Raw genomic sequence first — 27,153 nt, 5'->3', positions numbered from 1 at the left:
AAACTCGACCTCCATGTCAATTTCTTCAAAAAGGACAAGGTCATCAAGCAGCCCTACCACTTACTCATTCAAGAAACACCGGCCATCTTCTGACAGTATTGACGAAGTTATTGACCTGACGGACCGCTCATTTTCGGAACTCGCCAATTCGGTGGTTGAGGACACCGTGTTTGAAGAAGACCTTGAACTCAACGAGACAGCTCTTGATGCGAATGAGCTGCCCGTCCGACGTCTGGATGCGTTTTCCATCTATGACCGCCGCTCGCAAGAGCTGGCCAATGCGATGGAGGTCCTTCTACCCAAAACCGGTCGCTTTGTGGCTAGTGGTCTAGTCAGCGTTCACTACGACGAAGAGGACTCGGACGACGAAGACGAAGGAGACCCTGATGATAGTCCATTCGTAGAGACCCTCGAAATTGAAGGTTTCGACATTCACCATTGTTATGATGTCAAAGAGCGCGAATTTGACGAGTGAGTGAAGTGCTTGCTGTGGCCACGGAAGCTTAAAACCCCATTCCAGCAAGATATATATCCGTACATCGCGGGCCTGGTACATTCTCAAGGAGCCGACCACAGCATATCGGCATCTATTCACCCCATTATGGGTTTGCCAACAACTTACCCACCTGGTCATTACCGCATCGCCCAAAACCACACTCTCAGATTTTCGTCAACAACTCTCTCCACCGTTGTATGATTGGCAACTCAAGACAACTGCGTTTGTCCGTCATATTCAACTTGCAAGAATCCTCCTTCGCATCTAACTCCAACAGCTTCATTACCTTGAAGGCATTGCACTCACTTTCGACATCTCACAACGGTCACAAGATTTGGTTGGCAAGATATTGAAAACTCCTGGAACCAATGCAACACTCGACATTCATGCTGATAATATAACACGAAACACAGTGACTACGCCAAGGGTGGCTCGGGCGATCCTCCCCCACCTCAATGTCCAAATGACCATTCTTGGACAGTCCCTAGAGCCTGAAGAGGATATCGAAGAAATGGATCCAGTGCCGGAACACGTACTCCCGGAGTTGATAGAGCTGGATTCCCCGATAGGACATGGTAAATACGCGTCTGCGCGGATCGATGGGGTTGAATATACCGTAAGGATTCTAATTCTCTCAAGCTTAAGCAACCGCTAATACTCGAATAGACCGGAGATATAGTCAGTGTAACACCTGGTGAAGATGACGATTCCGAACGAGCAGAAAGCGCAAAGGCTTTCCAACAATACTGTTCAAACCAGTATGCTAAGAGGGCATGGTCAGATCGTGTTCACATTCATTTTGGTTCCAACGCTCACTGTAGGAGCTATTAGGTTCTGTCAGATCGAATTCTTCTATGAGAATATAGGGACGAACGAGATAATGGCTCATTGTGTATGGCTTGAACACGGTATCCTTCTTTGTTGCAGCCATATAACTCAATTAATTTCTCTGGAACAGGTAGCCGAACCATGTTGCAGCAAGTGACCCATCAACAAGAGCTTTTCTTGCTCCATGAATGTGCCGATATCCATGCATCCAGTTTTCTTCGAAAATGTGACCTCAAGCGCCTCCACGCCCGAGATATTGAACCAACGGAAAGCAAGGACAAGTATTCCCAATCTTATTTTACCAGGTGCGAGCCTCGATAATTAAATAATCTTCTTGACAGCAATGATATAGGTTCATGTGGGACGGCGAAGAATACAGCTTCACGGCGATTCCCGACCATGATGAGGTCACACGCTTACGAGCGGCTGATTCATCGTCTCCCTGCATGATATGTGGCCTGCGAGACCTGGAGATTTTACGAGAAACCGTGAAGCCGGTTGAGGATGACTCGACTGGATTCTCGTACTTCGGTGTTAACTACCACGTCGGGGATTTTGTTTACGTCCGGCCCCAGGTTGGAACCGAGAGACAGTTGACCATTGGCCAGATCAAGGGTATCGACTTCGAACCTATGGACCCTGCAGCGACGGGGCAGGTTTCATGTACGATCCGGTATTATGACCGTTATAAAACCAATGAGGAAGGTAGTCTTCGCTACGATGAGGTGTGTTCGTCTCCAAATTTTTGAGTTGACCATGAACTAACTTGAATTCACAACGACCAGCATCGGCTGTGTCGTACCCGTTATAAAAACAACATCTCAGAGAACGACCTGGATGGTCTGGCCTATGTCCGATATATCCGAGAGTCCGATTCTGCTGCAATAAATGCTTGGATCACTGTCGGCGGGAGTCCCGATCGCTTTTATACTTCAATGCGGGAAGTGAAGACCACCGATGGTGACTATCGTCGGGAAAGCATGGACGAGGACGACTTCAATGATTCGCAATGTCAGACTTGCCTCCAGGACCATATCGCGGAGTCAGAGCACTATTTTCTCAGAGAATCGCCGCTCGCGCTCCTGGATCTTTTCGCTGGCGCCGGTGGCTTGTCCACTGGGATGGCACAGACCCGTTTCTTCGAAAAACGCTGGGCGATCGAGCATTCCTTGTGCGCGGTCAAAACTTACAAGTACTATCTCATCTTGCGGTGATTTCGCTGTCTGTTGATGCGAGTTTTAGGGAAAACCATCCGGATTCGACTGTAATTCATCAAGATGTTAACGATGCCCTTCGACATTTTGTTGCCAGTCATGAGGCGGGGCACGCAACTCCTGCTCCTGTTCGCCTTTCTGACGGTACAACCCTGCCTGCCGGACATGCGAGCCTGCCGCGTCGAGGACAAGTCGACATCATTGTTGGCGGGCCGCCCTGCCAGTCATTCAGTGGAGCTAATCGCTTGAAGGTGAGTATTTGTTTAAGGACAGCAGGAACTTTATCATGATTGGCAGAAAGTGGACGATGCACGGTCCACCCTACCATATACAATGCTCGGATTTGTCGAGGTGTTCGAACCGAGCTACGTTGTTATCGAAAATGTTCCTGGCTTCCTGCAGCACAAGACTGTGACCCGCGAAGGCGAGGAGATCAAAATGTCGGCCTTGAAGCTTACTGTGCGCGGGCTATTATGCCTAAACTACCAAGTGCGTCGTTCGCTGTCCTACACAACAAAACTCATGCACAAGTAGGTCAGCTTCAAGGTTCTCCAAGCAGGTGACTATGGAAGCGGTCAAGACAGACACCGCGTCATCATACTTGCCGCCCGGTCCGGCACTCTGATGCCATCATTCCCACCGCCGACGCATGCATTTCTAAAGCCGGCGCAGAAACGGAAGATGATCGTGCGCAAGAGTGACCATCTGTTGCCGCCAACGCGGCCGAGTGGATTTGTCGAGAAAACGACCTACGCCGCGCATCCTCCGGTGACCGTTCGCCAAACGATTGGCGATTTGGTGAGGCATATAGCTTGACTGGGAATGTTTGCCGCTAACTTGTGCATGATTAGCCCGCATTTGATTGGTCCGGGTTCATCACTTGTCTGGGAGCCGTTGCTGAATGTGTTACAGGACCAACCCCCACCAACTGGTCCCAGAGACGTCTCGGGATCGGCAAAATCGGAAAACACGGGAGGAGAAGGGGATCTTGCAGCTGCCCGTTATCAGGGACCCGGTTGGATATGTGGATGGGACATGCATTGAAGCGCCGGTGACACGCACGCAGGCGATGCTCCGTGGGCCCGCAGACTTTGTCGACCACTATCATGTCACCGAAAGCTTCAGCGACCGGGTGGTGGAGCTGACCACCATGGTCCCGTTGAAGGCATGGGCGAACCATCGATGTAACCACAATTTTGTCATGCGCAGACTTATGGCTCATTAACCTGACCAGATATAGAACCAAAGCATATTTTACCCGCCCGAATGCGGCAGAACAATAAAGGTACACTGCATATATCCGCGATGTATTCTCTAATGCCAGTGTAGAGACTTACTTTGGCCGGCTCGACGCGGATTCGGTCTTCAAGACGGCCTTGACCTCGCCGAAGCCATACACGAGCAAGGCCCATTTTCTGCACCCGACGGTGAGCTTGAGGATGGTACTTTTTCTGCGGGGGTTTATATGACTACAGCAAAAACGAACGCTGACTCTCCGCGAATTCGCCCGATCGCAAGGCTTTCCCGACGAATACAGGTTTCTCTCGACGAAGGCGACACCGTCCCGCCGACTGCAAGAGGTATTCTTCCCGGCAGTACGCGCCAGTACACTATTCTGACTTGCTGCAGTATTTCAAGATGGTGGGCAACGCGGTGCCGCTCCCACTAGCGACCGCGCTGGGACGGAGTATCGGCGCTGTATTAATGCAGCAGCACAAAAGCGATCGGAGCCAAGCATATGACGAGGAGCTCTAATTCGGTCGGTGGTGCACTGATTGTTTGGTGTGCTGAAATGGATATAATCGTAGTTGCGAGTACTAGATTGGCAGAACAGAAAGGTCGTTAATCCGGCATTTGCTGTTATATTTTTTTTTTCATAAAGTGTTTAAATCGGGCAAGTAGTGGTTATCTTAGCTTATCTAAGTGGCGTTTGAGCGCTTTCGTTCCAACCACATCCCGAATGGAGAAATACGTGCGCATTGGCGAAACGCTGCAATCGTGTCGGCTCTTTGGACAGCACGAGTTCATCACACACGAGCGCCTGAGCCCAGCGACTGACTGTGTCCGCCTACTGGACGCGCGCGTCGAAGCTGAGTTCGGCGCTGAGATGGCTCGGTTGTGGAATTGTCCTGATGGCGAGGAGTGGACAACGGAGTGCGCGTGGAATTTTGAGCTACTCAACAACAGCCTGGAACGCCTGCGGGATGTGGACACCTTTATTGTTGTTCCAGAGCACAAGACCCTGGTCGCGATACGCGCGAGTTTTTGCAGACACAAGGGAATGGGAGAGGTGAGACGAGTTATTTGACTGTGTGTGTTTCCTTTCCTTATCTGAAACAACAATATCATTCATTTGCAGGCGTTCCCCGTGGGCGTGCACTACCCCTACCGAGTCATCCTCCTCGATGAGAACCTCCAAAATGCCGGGAACCACCTCATATACTATCCGCGCGTCGCCAGCACCACCGAAACCAACACAGACGGCAGTCCAGTCGTCGCGGCGTGAGTGGGTCGCATCAGCGGTGAGCCAAATCTCTGACGCACCCACAGCACCGGGCCGGTCGTGCTTTCATGGGCCACGTGTAATGACGCGCACACGTGGCCCGCGTTCCGTTCGCACGTGCACCCGCTCTTCGCCGCGTTCGGCGCCGCGCTGGTCTTGGCGCGCTGCGGAGGCTTAGCGGCGGTTGCAAGCGTGGCGATGGACGCGGAGTATGCGGATTCTCTCGCGGAGCTCGAGGAGGTCTTCGGCGTGTGGGCAGCCGCAGTCGGCTTTGCCCGGCTCGCGCCACTTCTGCGGGATAAGCCGGTCTTGGGCCTGCAGCTGACGTGATGATTTCGGTATTGACAGAGTTGGCGGAGAGTTTGGGAGATGCCGCATATCATGTTTGTGCCCTTAAGGCCTCCAGTTGCTGCCTCTTCCTGTCAAGCTTGTTCTTCAAACATTATGTCACGCTTTCGTCACATACAGTGACGCTTTTGTTCAATGACTTCCACGAGGGAGCTTGCAAGCCTGGTTTCGCACTGCCAGTCCTCAACGGAGAAACAGACGATATTGGGGTACCATGAGAGCTCTCCGGAAAGGGTGCGCATTACTTAACATCAGGCCGACCATACAGTACTCACCTTGCGCACAGGAAAGTTGATAACAACTCCAACGAATGCTCACCCTGAACCGTATCAGGAACTGAAGATCGTCTGGGCTTACCGCTGGACTCTGGATGAGCTATTCGATGTGGGGCCATCGCCAGCGGATATTGCTGTCATTAAAAAATACGTGGCGCACAATGCCCCACTGCGGGATGCCTCGGAGCGAAAGAACATGCTCGAGCTGCTGAAGCAGCGCGACTACGAGTACCGAATGGCCCCATTCCCGGAGTTGGCGCCCTACCATCCCGACTGCCCGCTACCCAAAGATATTTACCAGGGAGAAGAGCTGATTCGCGGGGACTGGGCTGAGAATGCGTTGCCTCTCATCTCGGTCCGGGCGGCGTTGCATCCGGCATTTGCGATCATCCACGCAGACTTTTTCTCAATTTGGGCGACGCCTCCGATGAAGGCATGTCTCAACGTTAACCGCGAAATGACCAACATAGGATACTCCCTATGGGACCTTCGCTCATCCAGTCCGCCGACTCTGGAGGAATACAGGGCTGCGAATTATTGACGTTGTGTAACTGAGGTTGCAACGTGAAAGCGGCCATCACCGGCCATCATAGTAGTGACACTTTTGTTCAATGACTACCACGATCGAACTCGCGAGCCTGGCGCCGCGCTTGAAGACTCCTCATACAAGGCAACACATATTTGGCCTTCGCGCGGCTGGGAATTCCTCATCTTGTCTCGTAGGCCTCGAAGATCATCTGGTGTCTGGGTCTACCGTTGGACAAGACACTGGATTGTTTGACTCGGGCAACTCGCTGACGCGTGAGTGTACAAATTTGTGATCGTCGTCTTCTTACCAAGGCAATACTTAGTCAACCCTGAGCTGGCGGCTGCATTTAGTGTGGGACTGTGGACACTTTTCCCATCGCGCGCAGATATCGATGTCATCGACGAATGTGTGTGCTACACAACGCTCCGCTAAGCGACGCATCGAAGCGGAAGAGCATCCTTGACATGCTTAAGAAGCCCTTCTACGAGTATAAGATGGTGCCGTGTCCGGGAGCCTCGCAAACAAGACACTGCCCGACGATCTGTATCTAGGGGACAAGTTGGTCCGCGAACGGTGGGACACGGACCCCTTGCCGTTGATCACGGTCCGGGCGGCGCTGCATCCGGCATTCGCCTTCTTCCATGCGGATCAGTTTACATCCTGGGCGGCACAGGCGGTGGAGGACGTGGTATTCGATGACCTGCTCCGCATTGGGGATGCGCACTCGACGCTGCGTGCTTACAGTTGAAGAGCATGCACACTGTAGAGGGGGTGAAAATGGCGGGAAAGGCCAAGAAGGAAGATGTCAGCATAGCCGCATAAGCAGCCGGCTGGACACGTCACCCACATAGCCGTGTGAGTCACCAGAGCCGAGTGAGTCAGCAAGAGTGAGTCATCTGGGTGCTAGGCAACGCGGCGCCGAGTGACTAGGCAACGCGGCGCCGAGTGACTCAGTGGCTTGTCCGCAGCAACGGCTGAGGTATATAAAGGGCCCCCATGTAGTAGGTAGACCAGTGAATCCCCCCCTTCGGGTTCCCTCCCCTTTCGCGCCGCTTTGGGCCAGGGTTAACGGAAGCCGTCAACGACTAAGCGAGTACTGTATACGATCACGATCACGGCCCCGCGGGGTATTGTATTGAAGAACACCTGTCAACGTCGTCGCCGCTGTCGCCGTCGCCGTCAACGTCAACGTCGTCGGTCCGAGAGTGAATAGGTGCCCTTGAGTTGTTACCCCGTTCCCACGCTAGAACTGCTGCGCGGTTCATCGAGTTCTTGCCTATACACCCCTCCCCTTTCGTCGTCGGGTCTGGTACCCTTGAACCCACCTGCTTAGTCATCTCCGTGATCACGTGACCACACCGACTCTGTTTATGAGAAACAACTTGGCATAACCTTGGTTAGACTGTGACTATGCTCAGACGCATCTTGCCAAATATGGAACGTCGCCCTCACCTGATGGAGCGACCCATATCTGGAACATTATTGCTATATATGGCATATTGTTTGATGCTCTTGATGCTGGCTTCAGTGCTATCAGCAACGACAATAACAAAAACAATAAATAACATATCAACAACAACAAATATATTCGATGTGACGGTGACTGTGACTACTACCCTTTTGGGAAGTTGCTTTGGTTTTGGTTTTGGTTTCGTATTGGGTTGGTGTTTAGAGGGAGTTGGTCTTTCCTCTTATGATATGGTGAGCAGGTCTTACATGTCTACACCCACACCCACACCCACACCCACATCCACATCCACACCCACACCCACATCCACATCCACATCCACATCACCCACATCATCACTATCATCATTGACATCATCACCACTTACATCATCATCACTCTCTATCTATCTATGGTTCCCACTCAGCTTTGTCATCTTCCTCTTCTTCTTATGGGTTGCAGCATGCATATACTTTGCATGGAGCCCTGACCTCACTCAGTTTGATTTAGTTGTTTGTGTTGTTTGTGGAGTTTCCACTTTCATCATAGCTTCTATTTCATGCGTTTCATCTGGAGCCCACCGCGAGGGGCTCATCCACAAGAAGAAAGACAATGACAAGCTGGAGTTGGGACCACCACACCTTGTACCATGTGACTCTGCTGGCAGGGTCACCCACAATAACAACATTGCTGTCATCAATGCTGGCCATGATCAGCAACCCTTACCTATGGTCAACTTTCCATTGATGGGCAATCAGATGGAAGATAATATGCAGGGCAACATGCAGGGCAACATGCAGGGCAATATGGCCTCTGTGTTTATGGCTGGAAACTCACAGATACCTCGTCTGAAACAAGGGCAACCCTACTCTGGATCTAATGCAGCAGTTCCAGTACCAGCTTCTTCAGCTGTAGCTCCCTTTCGGATTCCAAGGTCATGGGAGGACCAATGCCCAAAGTTTACCAGTGATTTGATTGATGATCTGGTGGATTTTCTTGACAATATGGTCAGCATTTTCGAACTTGGCAGCATCAAGGATAAGCAGAAGAAGAAGGAGCTTCTGACAAGTTATCTGCCTACCAGGAAAAGGTTATTCTGGAGAGGACTTAGGACATATGGGGCTGCCTATTCATATGCTGCATTTATTGCAGAGATTCATTCCCTCTATCCAGAGTTGAAGGCAAGAGAAGTTGGAACATTGCATGGTCTGGAGGAACTATGTGCAGAGCATCAAGGACTTGAACTTGATAAAGAAGGACCCCTTATCAGGTTTGGAAGACAGTTTATGGTTCTGGTGGAGAAGCTCCAACAGGAACCTTCAATCTTGACAAATAGGGAAGCATGCAAGTATTACTTGGGAACATTTGACCATAGATCAGCAAAAGAATTGCAACAGGCAGTGCTGGATAGGAAGATAGGACAAATTGTTCTGGAAGAGCATGGTCTACAAACTTCAACAAACCAGAGACGTCGTGAAGACACTATTGCATTATCTGAATTGGTGAAGACAGCTGAAAGGCTTGCTGCAATGGGCACCATATCTATGAAGGATAATGATTCAGAGGAGCTCAAGGCAGAAACTAGCCAAGATATTGATGAAGCTCCATCAGAACATGAGGACCAGAAAAGGAACCAAGTGACCAGGCTAGACCAAGTCAGGAATCCAGAAAAGTTCACAGATCAGTCTAGAGTGGAATGGAGTTCAGGAAAACTGGTGGTGCAAGGACCAGGGTCACAAATGCCACAACTAGAACATGTGACAAACCATCCAAGGCTACCTATAGCTAGGTCAAGAGAAGCTTGGAGGACACCACTACCACAGCAGGCAAAGCCAGTTCAGCAGCTGAAAAAGATGTCTGTTTTTGCACAGGATGTAGATACTACAAGACATTTGACTGAACAGCTAGATGATTTACATGCAGACTTGCATGAGCAGTCTAGGCTTCTCCAAGAAGGACTTTATTCTGTGCTAGCAGATATGGACTCTAACAAGACCTCAAGGATGAAAATGGAGCATACACCAAGTCAAATGGAGGACAATATCAATCAGACACTGGGATATCTTGAGGACTCCCACTCTTACCTCAGAGATAAAGTTGATGGTATGAAGGAGGTCATGGATAGAATCCAAGAAGTCCAGAAATATGAAGGCACTGCACTCCAAAGTTTACAAGACCAGGTTAAGCAACAGATGTTGCATTTAGATCAGATGGAATCTAGTCTTGAAGGACTAGTCAACTCAACTAAACAACTGGAGTACTCAACTAGAGATGACATCAGTGATGCATTTGGAAAACTCCAGAATAACTTGAACTCACTACAGGCCCAATCATCAGAGCAGTTCAGCAGAAGCCAGGATACTATTGGCCAGATTGAAGACAAGATAGGACAGCTGGTACCAGATGATGGCGCTATGGTCCAAAGGGCATGGTTGATGAATTTTTACCGTGATCAATGGAATAGGGGCTTCCAGGGCAATGATCAATCAACATCAGGCCAGAAATTTGTTCCTTTATTGACCAAGAAGCAACGGCAAGCTATGGAGCGAGCAGATAAACAGATTCTAGATGCACAAAACTCTGGGAAGAAGATAAAGAAGACCCGGCGGGGAATAAGAAAGAAAAAGTCCAAGGGAGCCATGACACTTGTGGAAATGATTGACTCTACTCTGGAAAATTTGAATTTGGGGTTGAGTTGAAGAGTGGTCAAGAGAAATGAAATGCCACAATCCAAGAAACTGGGCCCTAATCACAGAGATGTGGCACAACATTGTTCTTGGAGGAGAAGCCAGATAAATATTGGAAGAAGAGAGGATTTTCTGATCTGGAAAATATGCAACATTGGCGCTGAGTGAGGACACTCAGGATTTTTCAATGGGGGAGATGAAGAGCATGCACACTGTAGAGGGGGTGAAAATGGCGGGAAAGGCCAAGAAGGAAGATGTCAGCATAGCCGCATAAGCAGCCGGCTGGACACGTCACCCACATAGCCGTGTGAGTCACCAGAGCCGAGTGAGTCAGCAAGAGTGAGTCATCTGGGTGCTAGGCAACGCGGCGCCGAGTGACTAGGCAACGCGGCGCCGAGTGACTCAGTGGCTTGTCCGCAGCAACGGCTGAGGTATATAAAGGGCCCCCATGTAGTAGGTAGACCAGTGAATCCCCCCTTCGGGTTCCCTCCCCTTCGCGCCGCTTTGGGCCAGGGTTAACGGAAGCCGTCAACGACTAAGCGAGTACTGTATACGATCACGATCACGGCCCCGCGGGGTATTGTATTGAAGAACACCTGTCAACGTCGTCGCCGCTGTCGCCGTCGCCGTCAACGTCAACGTCGTCGGTCCGAGAGTGAATAGGTGCCCTTGAGTTGTTACCCCCGTTCCCACGCTAGAACTGCTGCGCGGTTCATCGAGTTCTTGCCTATACACCCTCCCCTTTCGTCGTCGGGTCTGGTACCCTTGAACCCACCTGCTTAGTCATCTCCGTGATCACGTGACCACACCGACTCTGTTTATGAGAAACAACTTGGCATAACCTTGGTTAGACTGTGACTATGCTCAGACGCATCTTGCCAAATATGGAACGTCGCCCTCACCTGATGGAGCGACCCATATCTGGAACATTATTGCTATATATGGCATATTGTTTGATGCTCTTGATGCTGGCTTCAGTGCTATCAGCAACGACAATAACAAAAACAATAAATAACATATCAACAACAACAAATATATTCGATGTGACGGTGACTGTGACTACTACCCTTTTGGGAAGTTGCTTTGGTTTTGGTTTTGGTTTCGTATTGGGTTGGTGTTTAGAGGGAGTTGGTCTTTCCTCTTATGATATGGTGAGCAGGTCTTACATGTCTACACCCACACCCACACCCACACCCACATCCACATCCACACCCACACCCACATCCACATCCACATCCACATCACCCACATCATCACTATCATCATTGACATCATCACCACTTACATCATCATCACTCTCTATCTATCTATGGTTCCCACTCAGCTTTGTCATCTTCCTCTTCTTCTTATGGGTTGCAGCATGCATATACTTTGCATGGAGCCCTGACCTCACTCAGTTTGATTTAGTTGTTTGTGTTGTTTGTGGAGTTTCCACTTTCATCATAGCTTCTATTTCATGCGTTTCACAGTCCACCTCTTTCAGAGTAGAGGACAAGAATTTATTTCAAGCACTAGAGTTGAGCCACAAGGACTGGGCTGATAATGCTGGTGCTCTGCCAGTGCCGCTCATCTCTGTCCATGCGCCGCTGCATCCGGCGTTCGCTATCCTTCACGCAATCAATGTCATTTGCTGGGTGTCAAATACGACCAAAATTCTGTCGTCAAAGATGTAATCCGCATCCTACTCTCAAGGTGTAATATTTGCAAATTACAGACTCGGACATAATTCGCCATTGGATCACGGCTTTTCTGAGACAGAGCTCGGGAAACAAATGATGCTCTTCCCATTATGGCCAACAGAAGCGGGAGTTAACCATGTAGGATGGCATGGTTCATAAATAAAGACGGAGAAACGGTTAAAACGCGAAATGCATTCAACACATATATATAGTATCACAATTTGGTCAGGGCCACACTGGCCGGTTGCTTTACAACTTGAGTGTCCAGCCCTGGGTCGTGCTGCGCGTGTAGCAAGGGTTCAGCTAGAGCAGTAGCTTCAGTACAACGCCCACAGTTCGGGGAGGAGTCAAACTCACGACGAGGGCCGCCCCGTTCTGCGTGCTAGCGAGGTCGAGGCAGCTGTTGGTGTTGCCCCAGCGGAAGTGGGAGTACTTGTCGAAGGTCCAGAGCTGGTTGTCGTTCTCGCTGACGCGCCCGGGCCAGCAGGGCCCGATCTGGACCGCCTGCCCCTCCTCGTCCAGACTGTCTTTGACCTCGAGGCACTGTCGTCGCCGCGTCAACAACCCGCGAATTAGAAAACAGCGGGCTGTAATCGCACCTGGTCGCCGAAGATCCTGATCTGCTGCGCGCCGTTGGGCTTGCCGGACTCGAGGGGGATGGCCCAGTCGTAGCTGGCGGCGTCGCCGCCGGGTAGGCAGTTCTGCAGGGTCACGGGGGCCGCCTCGCGGTTCTCTTTGACGGCGACGCATGCGACTCGTTTCGCGTCGAAGACTACGGCGTCAGTTTAGGGCCCCCGAACCCAGATGATATGTAGGTGAATACGCACTGCTGGGGTCCGCGCTCTGGATCTGGATCGCAGACACGGCGACAGCGAGGGCCAAGAACTTGAGGAGCGTCTGGGTAAGCATTGCGGGGGGACTACACTGGCGGGCTTCACGCACACACTCGAGGCTTTATAGCGCGCCCGTACGCGTCACATGCCACACACAGAGGCTTTGCGCTCTCCGATCCGATTCCTTTCCTAATGCAGCTCCACCCCCACGTTGCGCGTTGCTTATCGTCGACGGCGGTGACGCGTGCAAAGAAAAGGGCCAGCCTGTGGCCAGTGGGCAGCAGCAGGAGCGCTTATTTTCTTCAGCAGAATCCATTGACACAACTGCGGGAGGACTTACACTGTCGCCCGGCGGACGCTGCACTGCTAGGAATCCCGTCCTGGCCAAACTTCGTCATTTATAATCCCCCGTTTCACCTCCCCCCGCGCCTGGCAACCGCAGCTCTGTCCAGGCGCCGTACGTACTGCTACGCACGCGATCTGCATGTTCGTTGGCTCGAGTGCCTGGCGGCCCTGGCCTATACGCAACGGTCTAGCACGGTCGGGCTCTGTCGGGCCCCGATGCAGGTGTTTCCGCGGGGACGTCGGGCAAGCGAGGCGGGTCGCCCAGAGTGGAAGAAAGAGTTAAACCAGGACGTTGTGGCGCATTCGCTACCGTGACCGCCACTGCACGTGGGGAGCAACAACGCGCAGCACGTGGCCGCATCCCGCTACTTCCATAGATGGCAAAATAATCGTTCATCGAGGATCACAGGCGGTCGTGTGAGGCCACAGCGTTATACGAAGCTCGTTATCAGCGCACATCACGCATACTCCAGCGAGATCACCTCTGCGAGCCATGTCGGAGCCGGCCTCGATAGTAATGGATCCGTTTTTTTTCTTCTTTTGATAAGATACGAGGCCTATAAACGACAGTCCCTTTTAAAGCTGGCACCAAAGTATTAGCTATACTACTACCCGTCGCTACTTTTTCGCCTCTTCTTCTTCTCCGGGTCCTGTCTCCGTTTTGCCTCGTCGTCTCCCTCCTCCTCGCGTTTCCGCTTTTTCTTTGTTTTCTTCGTGCTGTCCGCTGCCCCGCCACCCAGAGTGATACCCTCCGCATCGCGTCTCCGCTTCTTTGTCTTCTCTTTTTTCTCTGTCGTCGGCGGGGCCACATCCAAGTTCGTGCTGTCCGCTGCCCCGCCACCCAGAGTGATACCCTCCTCGTCGCGTCTCCGCTTCTTTATTTTCTTCTCCTTTTTCTCTAAATCTGGGGCCCCATCCACATCGCGCCCCCGTTTCCGCTTCTTCTCTTTTTCTTCCCTAGCCAGTCGTTTCTGCGCCTTGGCCTCCCGCTTCGCCCTCCTCCTCGCCGCCTTCTCCTCCGCCTCCACATCCGTATGTTGCGTCCCCTCCTCCTCACCAACCACACTCTCGGTGTCCGGCCCCAGCACCGGCCCCCTGAAAAAGCGCGCATACAGGCCCTTCCGTGCCGCCGCGCGCTTCGCCGTCACCAGCAGGCTGAAGCGCTGCTGGCTTGCGTCGTCTGGGGGATCCGGGGTGGTGGCCCCGGAGTCGCTGGATAGGGAGATGGCGGGCCGCCGGTTGGAGAGGATGCCCGTCGCGGTGCGGTGGAGCGCTGGCCGTGCAGCGGTATTATCCTGTCATACATCTCAGAAAGAAAGAAGAGAGAGAGAGAGTAACGACATACACCCTCCTCGTCATCGCTCTCCGCGAGTGCGATCGTGATCGCCTTCGCCGCCGCCGAGAACAAACTACACAGCCAGCGTTCAACACCCCGAGAGAGAGAGGGAGAAATAAAGACACACTGGTCCCAGAACGGAAACGCCTCGTCGCGGTCCTTGCCCACGCCCGCCAGCGTGCGCTTCTGCGGGATCGCCAGCGGGCGCGCGAGGGCGCCGTGCCTGAGGGCGGACCCCGCGCCCGCCCAGCCCTGCGCGACGAGGTACTGGTGTGTGTCAAGGGGCATTGATGCCATCAGATAATATAATAAAAACAAAAACTACGTAAGTAAGTACTGAATTAAGCTACCAGCGGATCTGTAGACGTGTAGACGGCGCGGGGGGGTTTATGGTGAGTATGCGGCGGGCGGGGGGGCTGTCTGGGGCGATGTCGCGGACGGCGTTGGCGAGGGCGGCCCAGAAGCGGAGCTCGGAGGGGGAGCGGGCCTCGCGGATCTGGAACGGCTCGCGGTTGCGGTACAGCAGCACCCGCGTCTCGCCCAGTTTGGCGAAATACTCCGCCACCGCCACCACGCTCGCCGCGCTCTCCCGCTGGTCGATCCGCAGGCCACACACCCCCCAGCGCGGGGCACGCCGCCAGAATAGTCGTCACTGCATCGCCCATCCGCGCGATTTCCTGGGTCGACAATGTCCTCGCGCCAAAGGTGAAGTCGAGCGAGAGGTGGGTGAGCGCGGGGAGCGCACCGGGGGGCCACGGCCAGGCGCACCACTCCTCCCACACGTTCACGACCGTGAGGTGCGTGACCTGGCTGAAGAAGGGGAGGTCCAGCCTCGGGTCGGGCGCGGTGAGCACCCCGTGCCACGACGACAGGTGTTTCGGGCGGAGGGCGCCCATGAACGCCGCGAGGGGCCCCGGCGGGCGGCGGAGGGGCGCGGCGCCGAGGGCGGGCCGCGTCGGCAGGAACCACGACGTGATGCTCTCGATCAGCCCGCACGCACCCACAACGGCGACCAGGTCCGCTGGCCGGATGTCGTACAGGATGCACAGCGACTTGACGTGCTTGGCGTACTTGTCCGTCGCCGTCACCGTCCGCAGGAAGTTGTCCGTCGTCCTTTGCAATCTTAACCGGACCGTGTTATAGAGTATACGCTCAATCCTGTAGACGGTTTAAAACACTCCCACCCAGGAATAGCACAGAATAACACACCACCGCTGCGCAGTCTTGTTCACCAGACACAGCTGGAGCGCGGCACGGCGGTCCGCGCGCGCCGCCGTCTCGAATATAACCCGGAGCACGTCCTGCACCAGCCGCAGCTGCATCTCTCTGGGGGGGAAGGGAAAGCGAAGGGCAGAGGCAAGCCCGAAAACGAGGGTCTCCTTTTTGCACCCCCCCACATGTCCGCGGACGCCCTCCTGCTGCCTTGTCTCGGCCCCATCCGGCCCCATCAGGGGCGCAATCACGCGACCCACGCCCCCGCCCAGCTGCAGCAACGAGTTCTTGTCTCGCGCCCGTCCGCGGAGGCGCAATTTCCAACGGCGCGTGCGAGACCTCAGACATTGACAACACCACCGCCCACAACAGCGACAACAACAACACGGGCAATGGCATTTGTCCGCTGCTCCACACCACCGTGATTCTGATCTCCGCCAATCCCTGTGATGGCGCAATCTGATTCGCCCGTCGCAGCGGCCCGCGATATCGATTGCCGAGCCTCGCTGCACGTCCGCTCCTCGGAGGTCCTGCTCCTGCTCGTCCCCTCAGCTGCTCCACTATCGATCGCCTATTCGCGGGAAGTATCGTAATCCTGTCCTGCCCTATCCGGGTAAAGGTAACCCTGAGATCGCGCATTCGTCCTCGTCGCCGCCCAGGCCCTGCCCCTTGTAACTTGTCCAGCTACTTACATGAAATTTGTTGCCTTTACTTTACTTACCGCGCACGTGCGCTTACCTAATGTTCCCAATCCGTACACCCCTTGTTTGCGTGCGATATGTTGGCACCTAAGGCCTTCGCGACCTTGTACTGCGAATACGGACAAGCTGGGTGCTTGTACTCCGTCGCGAGGGCGGTCTTCCAGATGGACGGTTCTTCGAACAAAGCGGCAGGCCTTGTACTGGGGGGCGTATAAGACTGGTTGGGTGTAGTGGGCACCCCAGGAGAACCCTCCGATGTCCCGCCTGTTCACCGTGTCGCCCGCCGAACACGCCCGCGCCGCCGCGCACCACGCCGAGGCCCAGCGCCGCCTCGCGCTCCCGCCCGTCTGCAGCCCGCCCCCCGCCTGGGTATCTTCTCCTTCTCCCCCGTGACGTGACGCGTTTGCTTGCCTGGTTAACAGATACGTCCGCGCGCACTTCCACGCGCACCTCCACACCGTCCACGACCGCGCGCCGCCCGCCCTCGCCGCGGACGTGCCCCTCACCCGCGGCGGCGGGCTCGACTTGAGGGAGGTCAAGAGGAGGTGGGGGCTCGACAGCGTGCTCGTGCGTGGCTCCCTTGTTCTTGGCCGAACGCTGACGGTGCCAGCCCGTGGACCCGCTCCGATGGACGCCCGTGTACCCGACGAAAGAGGATTATCTGTCGCCCGTGGCGGTTAGAGTGCTCAGCGAGGGCCAGGGATGCATCATGTTTATCGGTGCGCTCATAACAGCGCTCTACTGCCCGCTGACGTAACGCCAGAACCGAGCGTGTCGCACCAGACACGTATGCAGCGCCACACGCGGCTTGTCGTCATCGAGATATTCTCTCTACTTTACGCCATCCTCGCCCGACTTATCGGCGCGCTCGCGGAGTGCCTCGGGGACACGCCGCTGCCCGCGCTCGCCCGCCGCCTCCGCGCACGTGCCCGCCGCGCGAAAGAAGACCATTACGACGGCGAGTGGAACTGGACGTGGGCCGACACGCAGGACTTTGCGATACTGTTTATGTGGCTCGCGCTCGCGCTCGCGTGGACGCAGGGCTACGTCCAGCTGGCGCCGCGCGAAAGGGCGCGGAAGTGGGTCCGCACGGGGTCGTTTGCGCTTTCGTGATTTGTCTTTTTTTTTTCTTTTTCTCTCAATTGCTGTGAATGTATATGTGTACCACCACCCACTACCTATGCCTACTATGCTGTATGCCCTTATGCCGAATATGCACCCCACTTTTTCTCTGCTTCTTATACTCTTTCTGGACCGGGCCCGGCTCGCACGCGACTGATCCGGACCGTGGGCCGGCACGCGATTTGGCCCCGATCGCATTGGCCAGCCCCATCTCTCTTCCCAACCACCACCACCATGACTCTGATGCGGCAGCAGATGGAGGAGTACGTGTTCGCGCTGCAATCGCGCATCGTCGCGGGGCTCGAGGCGCTCGACCCGGGCTGCCCGCACAAGTTCGTGCACGACGCCTGGACGCGGTCCCAGGGGGGCTCCGGCAAGTCGTGTGTCTTCGCCGTGCCCCCCGACAGTGAAGAGGGCCCCGAGGCTGTGCTGGAGAAGGCGGGGGTGAACGTGAGCGTGATCCACGGGGTGCTCCCGCCCGCGGCGGTCGCGCAGATGTCCGCCAACCACGCCGCGCTGCCTGCCGTCCCCAAGGACAGCCCCGGCCTCCCCTTCTTCGTCGCGGGCATCAGCTTGGTCATCCACCCGCGCAGCCCGCACGCGCCGACGGTGCACGCCAACTACCGCTACTTCGAGGTGACCGACGACGCCGGGGCGGTGCTCGCGTGGTGGTTCGGCGGGGGGTCCGATTTGACGCCGAGCTACCTCTATGAAGAAGATGCGGTGCATTTCCACAAAACGATCAAGGGCGTGTGTGACCGATATAGCAGTGCGCTGTACCCGGCGCTCAAGGCGTGGTGCGACGAGTACTTTTACATCCCGCACCGCGGCGAGGCGCGCGGCGTCGGCGGCATCTTCTTCGACGACCTCAAGCACAGCCCGCACCCCCGCATCCCCGGCGACGACTTATCTAAGCGGCCGGCCACCCCAGAGGCGATATTCGCGCTCGTGACCGCGCTCGGCGACGCCTTCCTCCCGTCGTACCTCCCCATCTTGGCCAGGCGCATGCACACGCCGCACACCCCGCTGCAGCGCCGCTGGCAGCTCGTGCGCCGCGGCCGCTACGTCGAGTTCAACCTCGTCGTCGACCGCGGGACCAAGTTTGGGCTCACGGCCCCCGGCGCGCGGATAGAGAGCATACTCATGACGCTCCCCGAGACGGTCCGGTGGGAGTACATGACGGACATGGGCGGCGAGGGCACGGAGGAGGGGCGCATTATGGCGGTGGTGACGGGAAAGCCAAGGGAGTGGGTGTAGGAGAAAGTGGATATTAGAAAGAAGAATGTAGTCAATGTTCAGTACAACAGATTGTCCAAAAAGAGATCGTCCAAGAAATCGTCCTTATCGTCCCTCTAATGCTTCGTCCCATTATACACAACGCTGTTCATCGCGAGCGCCAGACGGAGCCCGAGGGCGCCCTCGCCCGTCGCATACTCCTCCATCACGAGCAGCACAAACTTCCTGTTCTCCCCGCTCGCGCCCGCGCCGAACCCGCCGGGGCTCTTCGCAAAGTCGGGCATCGTCAGCGTCGCCGGCGGCGGGTTCGGCGGCGCGGGGTTGCCCGGGTAGTTCGCCTCCGCGAAGCGCCCCAGGAACACGCCCTCCGCAAAGTCGGGCGACTGCGAGAAGGACGCGGGCGGCGAGGTGAAGAGGTAGACGGTGTACTAAATTCACGCCATCAGGGTAGGGAAAGGAAGGGGATAGCTGGAGACACACGTTGTAGCTCGACACGCCGTAGTCCGCCATGGTGGTGTACTCGAACGGGAACGCCGCGCCGGGCGCGATCACCGCCCCGTTCGCCGGCTGCACGATTTGGCCCTTCGTCTGCTGCCGGGCATTGGGGGCGGGGGTCGCCACAGCGCAGACGGCGAGGGCGAGGGCAGTGAGGGTGAGTGTGGAGAGACGCATGTATGATGGAGTTCTTTTTTTAGCTGACACAAGCAATAGATGGCCGTCTTATATACGCCCCAAAAGGCTCAAAGGCGCCATTGGCTACCAAACACTCCAAAGGGCCATACAGATGCGGACGCCCCTTACTCAATGCGCATTGGCCGCAGAAGAAAGGAAGAATCAATGGGGCGATTCATTCTCGACACTTCCTCCGTGACGTCGAAGCAAGAGACCCGTGTTCCAGGGCCGCCCCGCATTGGCTGGACGGCCACCAGAGGCCGCGACGCTGAACGGCCCTCGGCAGGTCGCACCGGGTCCGAATCCGGATGCGAAGGACGGAGGGAAAGGGACGCGGTCACGTGTGTATGATCCTATGCGCGTGCCGTCGCCTACATGAGATACTACATGGTTTATACTCAGTAGCGCGAACACAGACATAGATTCTAGAATTCAAAAAGATTCCCTCGACGCAGACGGGCAACAAAGGGATGATGAGATGCGGGACTGATTACGTCCCGCTGGAGGGAGTGTCGCGAAACGAGAGGCTTTCTGGAACACCATCGCCACGACGACCAGCCCACACTGGTTGGACACCGGCATTCGTGCGAGTCGCGACGGAACCGCCCCCTTTACTAATACCTGCAGTTGCACATTCAACTATTCCTCGATACGTTATATCCCAAACCACACAGTTTATCCTCCTAGCGCCTAGCCTTGAAATTAAGACAAAGACCTGTTTCCGATTTCGCTGCGCGGTATCCAGAAGCAACTTGAGGCAACGGGCACCCGGACGTGGCGTTAGAAACTCGGAATCCATATATAGTGGAGCCAGCGGAAGCTGCCGCTGCTGCTGAATCTTGATTGGAAACAGGATGGAGGGCGATGACATCATGAATCGAATATCTCGTCGAGGTCGTTGGGGTGATTCTAGTAAGTAAATGGTTAATGTGGGTCAGGAACTTCGCGGAGTTTGACACTTGCCTCGCAAGCTCTCCTCCACAATAAACATCCTTCGAATGGCACCATCTTGTCGCGCGGCTACAGCATCTTGAGGATGCTATCCGCTCGAGGCGTTGTACGCCATGAATGACAACCAGTTGGCCAACGATACGCAGCGCCAAACGCGAAGCCACGTCCAAACATATCAGTAATTCGCCAACTCGTACTCCTCCAGCGTCGGGCGGGCTCGACGAGCGGACGCACGACTGCGCGAATCCGATGGCGACCACGTCCTTGACCAAACGGCTCTGTATCTCATTCGACACCCAGTACATCACGTTGTCCGCATGGAGGCTCGCGAACGCGGGGTGCAGCGCCGCCCGGACCGCGATGGGCGGCAGAGCGCTGCCGTCGTCGGCCCAGTCCGCGCGGATCAGCTCGGCCCCGCGGTAGATGTCGGTCGGCAGCGTGTGGTTAGGGCAGTGCGGCAGCAGCGTGGGACACGGGACCATCCTGTACTCGTAGTCCGGCTTCTTCAGCAGCTCGAGGATGTTTTTCCGCGCCGAGGCGTCCCGCAGTGAAGAATTGTGCGCCGCGCATTCGTCGATGACGGCGGTGTCTTCTGGTGACGGGAAGAGCGTCCACAGTCTCGCGCTGAATGCAGCCGCCAGCTCGCGGTCCACTGTGTTGGATAAATAAACAAGAGTCTCGGTTAGAGAAAATGCTAACGCACGCGTCATAGAGTTGCCAGAGTCGAACAGCTCCTCCAGCGTCTTGTCCAGCGGCAGGCCCATGCACCAGATAATCTGCAGGGCCTAACTTGAGGTGAGCATTCGTTCGTCGCGCTGCTGTCAACTGGAGACATACCTTCTCTGGAGAGTTTTCATGGTACCCCAGGATAGTTTCCTTCGCCGCCGTCGAGGACGAATGCGCCGTCAGGCTCGCGAGTTCGATCGTGGTGGTCATTGAACAAAAGTGTCACGCCGTGATGCTCCGAAACTCAGTTTTAGTAATCTTATCTTTATCGTGCCAGAGATAACTGGCGCAGACACCTTCCGCCAGTGCGCATGAGTGTTTGAAACAGAATGCGATGTCTGGTTCTCCTTCGTGGAATCTTTTCCTGCGCGAAGTCCAAAGCACTCGATAAGGGTCGGAGAACCAATTGAGACCAATTGATGTCAACCAAAGCAAGTGGAAGAATAGGGAAGAATACCAGTGAGAAACATGGATTGAATCTACTAGTACTACTATGTACTAATTTCTCCAGATGCCACTTGATTCCCACCCTTATATCACAACAAGTCGGCAGAAACCAGAAGCCCACTGACATGGCAGGCCTGCACAATCTAGTGCAACCTGACCCCATAGGGAGTATTAGGGACATGGACCCATCTGCCTTGATGATTGGATTGATCATAGCACTATCTATCTTGTTCCTCCAATATCACTTAGCAGAGACATACTGTACTATTTTGATCAACTGTCTGGGGGGTATAATATGTAACGCAAGGTGTCTGGGTTACTATAAAAGGAAATTCCGGCATCAGCCAAAACGAAAAAATTACCTTTTTAGGGCTGTTTTTGATGGCAATCCAGCTGCAAACACGAGGCCACAGGTGTCTATGCCACAACTGTGTATAACATATAACATAGACACCTAATTAAAATAGTACAGTACTATAAGATTTTATTTAATTCAAACGGCTCCCAGGGCCATAATACATTGATGTCTAGAAACATTTATATAATGTTCTTCATTTGGTAATTTGGCACAAATTCAGCATCTATTAGACAATGCAAGTGGCTCTTCATCACCTCTAAGTTTCAAGCACTTTCAGTTGACCATGTTTAGTCTCAAGAAAGATTTCAAAGTTTAGCCATTTCCTTGCCAATATACTTTCTAGTATGCTCCTCCATTATGTGGACAGCATCAACACTAGCACTTGGGGATTTATTTGTTAGGAAGAAACATCATCTAAAAGAATAAAAATAAAATATAAGGGTCACAACATTGATATTGTTGGTTAAGAAGGCACATTTTTGCTTTTTCCAGTTATAAACTGCTTCTGGCTACCAAGCTGTCATTTCCAGCTAATTGCAAGATAATAGGCCACACTTTTCCAGGCCAGAAGCAGTCGACAACTGGAAAAAAAGCGAAAAAATTGCCATCTCAACCAATAATATCAATGTTGTAACCAGAATGTTTTATTTTCATCCTTTTAGATGGTATCCCGTCCTAACAAATGCACCCCTAAGTGCTAGTGTCAATGTGACCCACCTAATGGAGGAGCATACTGAAAAGCATATTGGCAAGGAAACAGCCAAACTGTGACATCCTCCATAAAAGCAAACATAGTCAACTGAAAGTGCATGGAACTTGGAGGTGATGGAGAGCCACCTGCATTGTTTAATTGATGCTGGATGTTTTATCATTGCACACTAAATGGAATACTAAGTATTGTGTTAGCATGACTTTGAATCCATTTGGTTTCATATACAAACCAGACAGCTTCCCACCATTCCAACTGGCTGTACATGCTTCAGAATCGGCTTGAAGCTGTTCAAGACAGGCGTACCACAGACTTCAACAGCAATATGGGCACTTAGTTCCACTGTCTCAAAACTGGGACTGGTGTTGGATTTAGAAATGAGATTTGGGTGTGGAGATATTTCAATCTTGATCCAGTTCTAGGTTGAGCATTTAGAAATCCAACAGATATCAGACTCCCACAATTGCCTTGCCGTTCCTCCGCAACTGCTTTGTCAGACACTTGGAGTCGCACTTGGGAGTAAGACGAGGAGGACTTTCCACAAAGGCATGCACGATCCCAGCAGTTCTGCATGTCAATGTAGATGAGCGGGACTCAAACCAAGATCGAAGATCAAAACACACCGGTCCATCCTCAGGAAAAGTTTCTGCAGCTCGGGGTTCTTTGCGGAAAGGCGTCCTTTCTGCGCAGCCTCCGGCACGGATATTAGAATTTTTGGAAACGTGGTCCGCGCTGTTGTCGCGATGCTTGGGGTCAGCACAGAGCGACCAAAGTGGACGAGAAAACGGACCATCAGGCTGTTGACCGTCATGAGAAGTCCATGCAGCGTGGCCGCTATACATTGGGCATCGCCAGGGGATGTTGCAAGTGCGACACACAGAGCTCCTGCGCGGGGAAGCCTGCCGCCGTGGTCATCGGCGTCGGGAGACCGTCTGGCCGAAAGCTGTAAACCAGCGCCAGCGTGAGATTAATGAGGTTTAGGCGCCATTAGCTTGTGTCCCAGAATAAACACTGTCCAGAGGGTGTCTCTGTCTAGGCTCCAGCCAAGGATATCATGTTGCTGGTATCATTCGAGTCGGAGCTTTCTGGTCCAGACGAACAAATTGGTTTCGCCCAATCGATATCGATGCACGTGGCGTTACTAACCAGGCTGTAACTCGGAGATGTATAGCACCAACTCAAGTCAGTTTGCTAAAAGAAAAACTGATAAACCAGTTCGTGAATAAATATTCACCCAACGAGAAAAGTAGCCGAAGTTAAGTATCTACAAATGCACAAAACAACTTCAAGTGGCTCAAATATCTAGTCTGAGTCTTCACCAGCATCTTCCCCACTCTCATCGCTGTCCACTTCTGAGTCCACTTCTGAGTCCCCTTCCCCCCTTCCTCCCGATCCCGATCCAGCGTGCGCAGAGACGGGCGTCTCATCCCGTATTTCTTGTTCGTCGCCCGGCATGCTGGGGCTGGGAATCAGGAAGTTGTGATGGATGCCCTCCATGAACTCCCGGAGGATGTCCATCTCCCATTCTTTCTTAGCTTCGGTTGAATTCAGCCGCGCGCGGTCGAAATCAGCGATGCAGGCCTCGCCCGCGGCGTTGATCATGAGGTTCGCGGCGCGGATGTCGTGATGTCGGACTCCCGCACGATGCACGTTTTGGAGGATCTCAGTAAATCGATCGCTGAAGCACCAGGATCAGACGGAAACTCGGCGGAAAAGAAAATGGTTTTGCATACCGCTGTGCTGGCGTAACCGGCGTCTGCGACGTGTCTTTGTCTGGACGCAGCTCCCATAGATCTTGTCCACAGTGGTTCATCACAAGCGCAAGCGCGCCCCCCTCGAGGTCCTCAAATAGGCCATATACCTGCGGGACACCTGTGACCCCGTGTTCTGCGAGTTGCTGGTAGACGTCGTATTCATGCCGCATGCGCCGCTGTGGGTGCTTTTCAAATGCCATCTTGACGATAAGATCTTCTTGGATGCGTGTCTCTCCGTCTTTTGTTGTCAACCGCCCTTTTGCTCCATAGACCGTGCCGGTTCCGCCTCTGCCGAGCTGCCCTGTGAGGATGACTTCGAAACATTCATGAAGCCGATAAGACCGCTTGATTTGCGGAGAGTATCCTGGTTTTCGGTGGGTTTTGTGCACGAGGCACGGTGTTGTTCGAAGAAACGAAGCTGGGGAAGGGGAATGATAGTTGTCATACTGCAAGTGCAGCAGCATCATGTCGCATTGACTCGCAAGCTCCATCATCGGGCACTATCATGGAAATTAGCCATATAGCGAGTACACCAATGATTAATCACCTCCACGGATTTCTCCGGATCGCGCTTCGAGCGCTTGTTTGGCAGCGACGATGCGGCGACATTGTCGTTATGAGGGCGTTTGCGACTGCTTCGCCGCGGTTCCGTGGGCGCGCTGGCAGCCTTAGCACGAGCAATGGCGTCAAAAACCTGTGCGAGGTATAAGCCCACATGGAGCTTGGCATAACCAGGCTCTGCGCACTTGGTGGTGTCGTAGAGTTCCGAGATATACAGTGTCTGGGTCCCTCTATGGCGGACAGCAAGCCGCTCATGATTACCGCAGTTGAAAACTATCATCGTGGCATCATTCTCCACTGCTTTAGCCCATGCCTAAAATTCGATGAGCCTTAGCCCTTCGAAGCAAGTTGCATACTCACCAGTTGGACAAGTGATTCGCTGGTCAGAGGCACTGGGGCATAAGCAGTCGTTTCTGGTCGTCGTCGGGCGGACGGGATCACCACCTTTTCCGCTCTCCCCTTAGTCGCTTTCGACGCGGCAATTGTGGTAGCGCGAAGCGTCCTTGTATGGCCCTAGGAGATTCAGCATGAAATATATGAAAACAAGATGCACTCACAGAGTCCGAATTGTTCCTGCCAGGAAAAGACGGAAGTGTCCATGGTGTGGACGTCGCATCAGGGGGGACCGTGACCGATTTTAATGACGAAGTTGAGTTGGGATAAGCAGTTCGACAAAGTTCGTAGTCGAAGCTGCCCCGCGCGGCTAGTTGATCCATGCCAAGTAACAGTTTCTTCGACTTGCGAGTGAGCGAAAGAAAGACCCATGTCCCAATCTTTGGCGCGTACGCCAAAACCCGCTCCAAATCTGTGCGCAAACCGGGGTCCATGAGCTCCAAATGCGCACGGCGATAGAGCTCCAGCCCGCTGTCCGGATTACCCAGGAAAAACAAATGACCGCCATCGTCGATGCCAGCGGACGCCTTGTGGAGCTCGACCCGCCGGCCCCATTGCACGCTGAGGCCCCAATCACGCGTTTTCGGGATCAAGACCTTGGTTACGATCCTGCCACATATTTCAGCAGAGCTCCGTTCATAACCATCCGCTATTCCCTCTGGTTCAAGGTCTATGGCTGTTGCCTTCATATGATACCCCAACGCGCGGCTCGGGTACAAACCGCACGGGCCGAGCATGGCATCTAGGTTTTCCTGAGCTAGCTTCGACAGGTCATTGACTAGCGAGTCCATGGGCACCACCGAGCGCAATAGTAACTTGCTATCCAGATGTTTGGTGTATCTCCAGTGGCGAGGTTGGACGGGAAGTGGTGGTGCGGTCTTCCACCGCCGGAGACGCGCTGGATTCCATTCGAGCACGCCCTCCACGTCCTTGCGCAGCTCAGCTGTGGGGATGTCTTCGAGTCCGTCGTCCTCGATTGAACTTGAACTTGAACTTGACCACGAAGAAAGCATGCTTGATAGTATATTCTGCATCTAGATAGCCGTTGCGCCGCAACGTGAAAATCTGTCTGAACAGGTTGGTTTTGAGCAGAGATGAATGAGCGTGACGCACCTTTGTGTGTCCACTGTACTTATTGTGCCCGAAAAGGTCGGATTCTGGGATCCGGACAAATTTGACCATAATCCGGACAAAAAGCCTTGTCAATGATGCAGAGTCCGGACAAAAACATACGCGCAATGGAACTCGTCGTTCGTGCTCGAAGTTGAAGCCGAACAAGTGTCAAGACCAAGTACAAACCTGAGCATTGTGTGTTGTTTCCCGAGTCAGACTGTGAAAAATCAGCCTATGAGGGGGTGGATGCCTGATGTAACAGCCTGAGTGTGTGCCTACTCATCAAAAACGTCTAAGTCGATGTAGAGACAACGACGCCGCCTGTGCCCGGGCAAAACATGTCTATAATCATCCATACCGCATCTTTATAGCTGCAGCGCTGCAGCTTGGAAATCTGGCTTGTCCACGCGAACAGGTTGCAATTGGTTTCGCACAGAAATGGACGAGCGTGGTGTTCGCTTATCCGTGACGTCACTAGCCACGGTCACGATGAGACGGTCGGTTGGTCGGTCGGTTGCCCGGCAGGCGCGGCAAGCCAGAAAAGATCAAAGGACCATCAGGCAACGTCAGAGAGTCACCAATAATCAGTATCAGACCCGGGATTTCCCCGATGGGTTGATTCGAGTAAAAATTGCCATGTTTGGATGTGATTTGAGGTTATAACACTCGGCACGTCAT

The 27,153-nt window shown here is 53.9% G+C and overlaps 8 protein-coding genes across 8 annotated transcripts; 3 read left to right on the top strand and 5 right to left on the bottom strand.

Moving 5' to 3' along the window:
* Positions 1 to 4: 4 nt before the first annotated feature.
* Positions 5 to 4,293, top strand: MIND_00841300 (DNA (cytosine-5)-methyltransferase; the record flags this gene model as incomplete). The annotated part of the gene is made up of 17 exons (XM_037365079.1): positions 5 to 471; positions 521 to 722; positions 774 to 1,112; positions 1,163 to 1,272; positions 1,328 to 1,404; positions 1,455 to 1,629; positions 1,677 to 2,049; positions 2,110 to 2,516; positions 2,567 to 2,789; positions 2,836 to 3,027; positions 3,073 to 3,336; positions 3,390 to 3,403; positions 3,451 to 3,722; positions 3,773 to 3,823; positions 3,868 to 3,965; positions 4,014 to 4,118; positions 4,168 to 4,293. Exons 1-17 carry the CDS (start codon positions 14 to 16, stop codon positions 4,291 to 4,293), a joined length of 3,486 nt encoding a protein of 1,161 aa, XP_037218321.1. The 5' UTR covers positions 5 to 13.
* Positions 4,294 to 4,486: 193 nt separating this feature from the next.
* MIND_00841200 (uncharacterized protein) lies at positions 4,487 to 5,371 on the top strand (the record flags this gene model as incomplete). Its single annotated transcript, XM_037365078.1, has 3 exons — positions 4,487 to 4,828; positions 4,898 to 5,040; positions 5,089 to 5,371. The coding sequence occupies exons 1-3, from the start codon at positions 4,499 to 4,501 to the stop codon at positions 5,369 to 5,371; spliced, it is 756 nt and encodes a 251-aa protein (XP_037218320.1). The 5' UTR covers positions 4,487 to 4,498.
* Positions 5,372 to 12,255: 6,884 nt separating this feature from the next.
* MIND_00841100 (uncharacterized protein) lies at positions 12,256 to 12,915 on the bottom strand (the record flags this gene model as incomplete). The annotated part of the gene is made up of 4 exons (XM_037365077.1): positions 12,256 to 12,309; positions 12,364 to 12,549; positions 12,606 to 12,778; positions 12,834 to 12,915. 4 exons carry the CDS (start codon positions 12,913 to 12,915, stop codon positions 12,256 to 12,258), a joined length of 495 nt encoding a protein of 164 aa, XP_037218319.1.
* Positions 12,916 to 13,792: 877 nt separating this feature from the next.
* Positions 13,793 to 15,968, bottom strand: MIND_00841000 (uncharacterized protein; the record flags this gene model as incomplete). The annotated part of the gene is made up of 5 exons (XM_037365076.1): positions 13,793 to 14,479; positions 14,530 to 14,593; positions 14,648 to 14,787; positions 14,871 to 15,678; positions 15,730 to 15,968. 5 exons carry the CDS (start codon positions 15,966 to 15,968, stop codon positions 13,793 to 13,795), a joined length of 1,938 nt encoding a protein of 645 aa, XP_037218318.1.
* Positions 15,969 to 17,789: 1,821 nt separating this feature from the next.
* On the top strand, positions 17,790 to 18,812 carry MIND_00840900 (Coproporphyrinogen oxidase; the record flags this gene model as incomplete). Its single annotated transcript, XM_037365075.1, has 1 exon — positions 17,790 to 18,812. One exon carries the CDS (start codon positions 17,790 to 17,792, stop codon positions 18,810 to 18,812), a length of 1,023 nt encoding a protein of 340 aa, XP_037218317.1.
* A 95-nt stretch (positions 18,813 to 18,907) lies between these two features.
* On the bottom strand, positions 18,908 to 19,463 carry MIND_00840800 (uncharacterized protein; the record flags this gene model as incomplete). The annotated part of the gene is made up of 2 exons (XM_037365074.1): positions 18,908 to 19,219; positions 19,272 to 19,463. 2 exons carry the CDS (start codon positions 19,461 to 19,463, stop codon positions 18,908 to 18,910), a joined length of 504 nt encoding a protein of 167 aa, XP_037218316.1.
* A 3,328-nt stretch (positions 19,464 to 22,791) lies between these two features.
* MIND_00840700 (uncharacterized protein) lies at positions 22,792 to 23,569 on the bottom strand (the record flags this gene model as incomplete). The annotated part of the gene is made up of 6 exons (XM_037365073.1): positions 22,792 to 22,835; positions 22,887 to 22,913; positions 22,961 to 23,072; positions 23,122 to 23,221; positions 23,278 to 23,488; positions 23,533 to 23,569. The coding sequence occupies 6 exons, from the start codon at positions 23,567 to 23,569 to the stop codon at positions 22,792 to 22,794; spliced, it is 531 nt and encodes a 176-aa protein (XP_037218315.1).
* Positions 23,570 to 23,956: 387 nt separating this feature from the next.
* MIND_00840600 (Protein kinase domain-containing protein) lies at positions 23,957 to 26,396 on the bottom strand (the record flags this gene model as incomplete). Its single annotated transcript, XM_037365072.1, has 5 exons — positions 23,957 to 24,332; positions 24,388 to 24,908; positions 24,956 to 25,282; positions 25,330 to 25,482; positions 25,527 to 26,396. The coding sequence occupies 5 exons, from the start codon at positions 26,394 to 26,396 to the stop codon at positions 23,957 to 23,959; spliced, it is 2,247 nt and encodes a 748-aa protein (XP_037218314.1).
* Positions 26,397 to 27,153: the final 757 nt, after the last annotated feature.

This window comes from Mycena indigotica (genome assembly GCF_014461135.1).
Source record: "Mycena indigotica strain 171206Taipei chromosome Unknown Mind.scaff0007, whole genome shotgun sequence".
In the NCBI taxonomy this organism is placed as follows: domain Eukaryota; kingdom Fungi; phylum Basidiomycota; class Agaricomycetes; order Agaricales; family Mycenaceae; genus Mycena; species Mycena indigotica.
The sequence above is the reverse complement of the archived record's forward strand: the minus strand, read 5'-3'. Positions and strand labels throughout refer to the sequence as shown.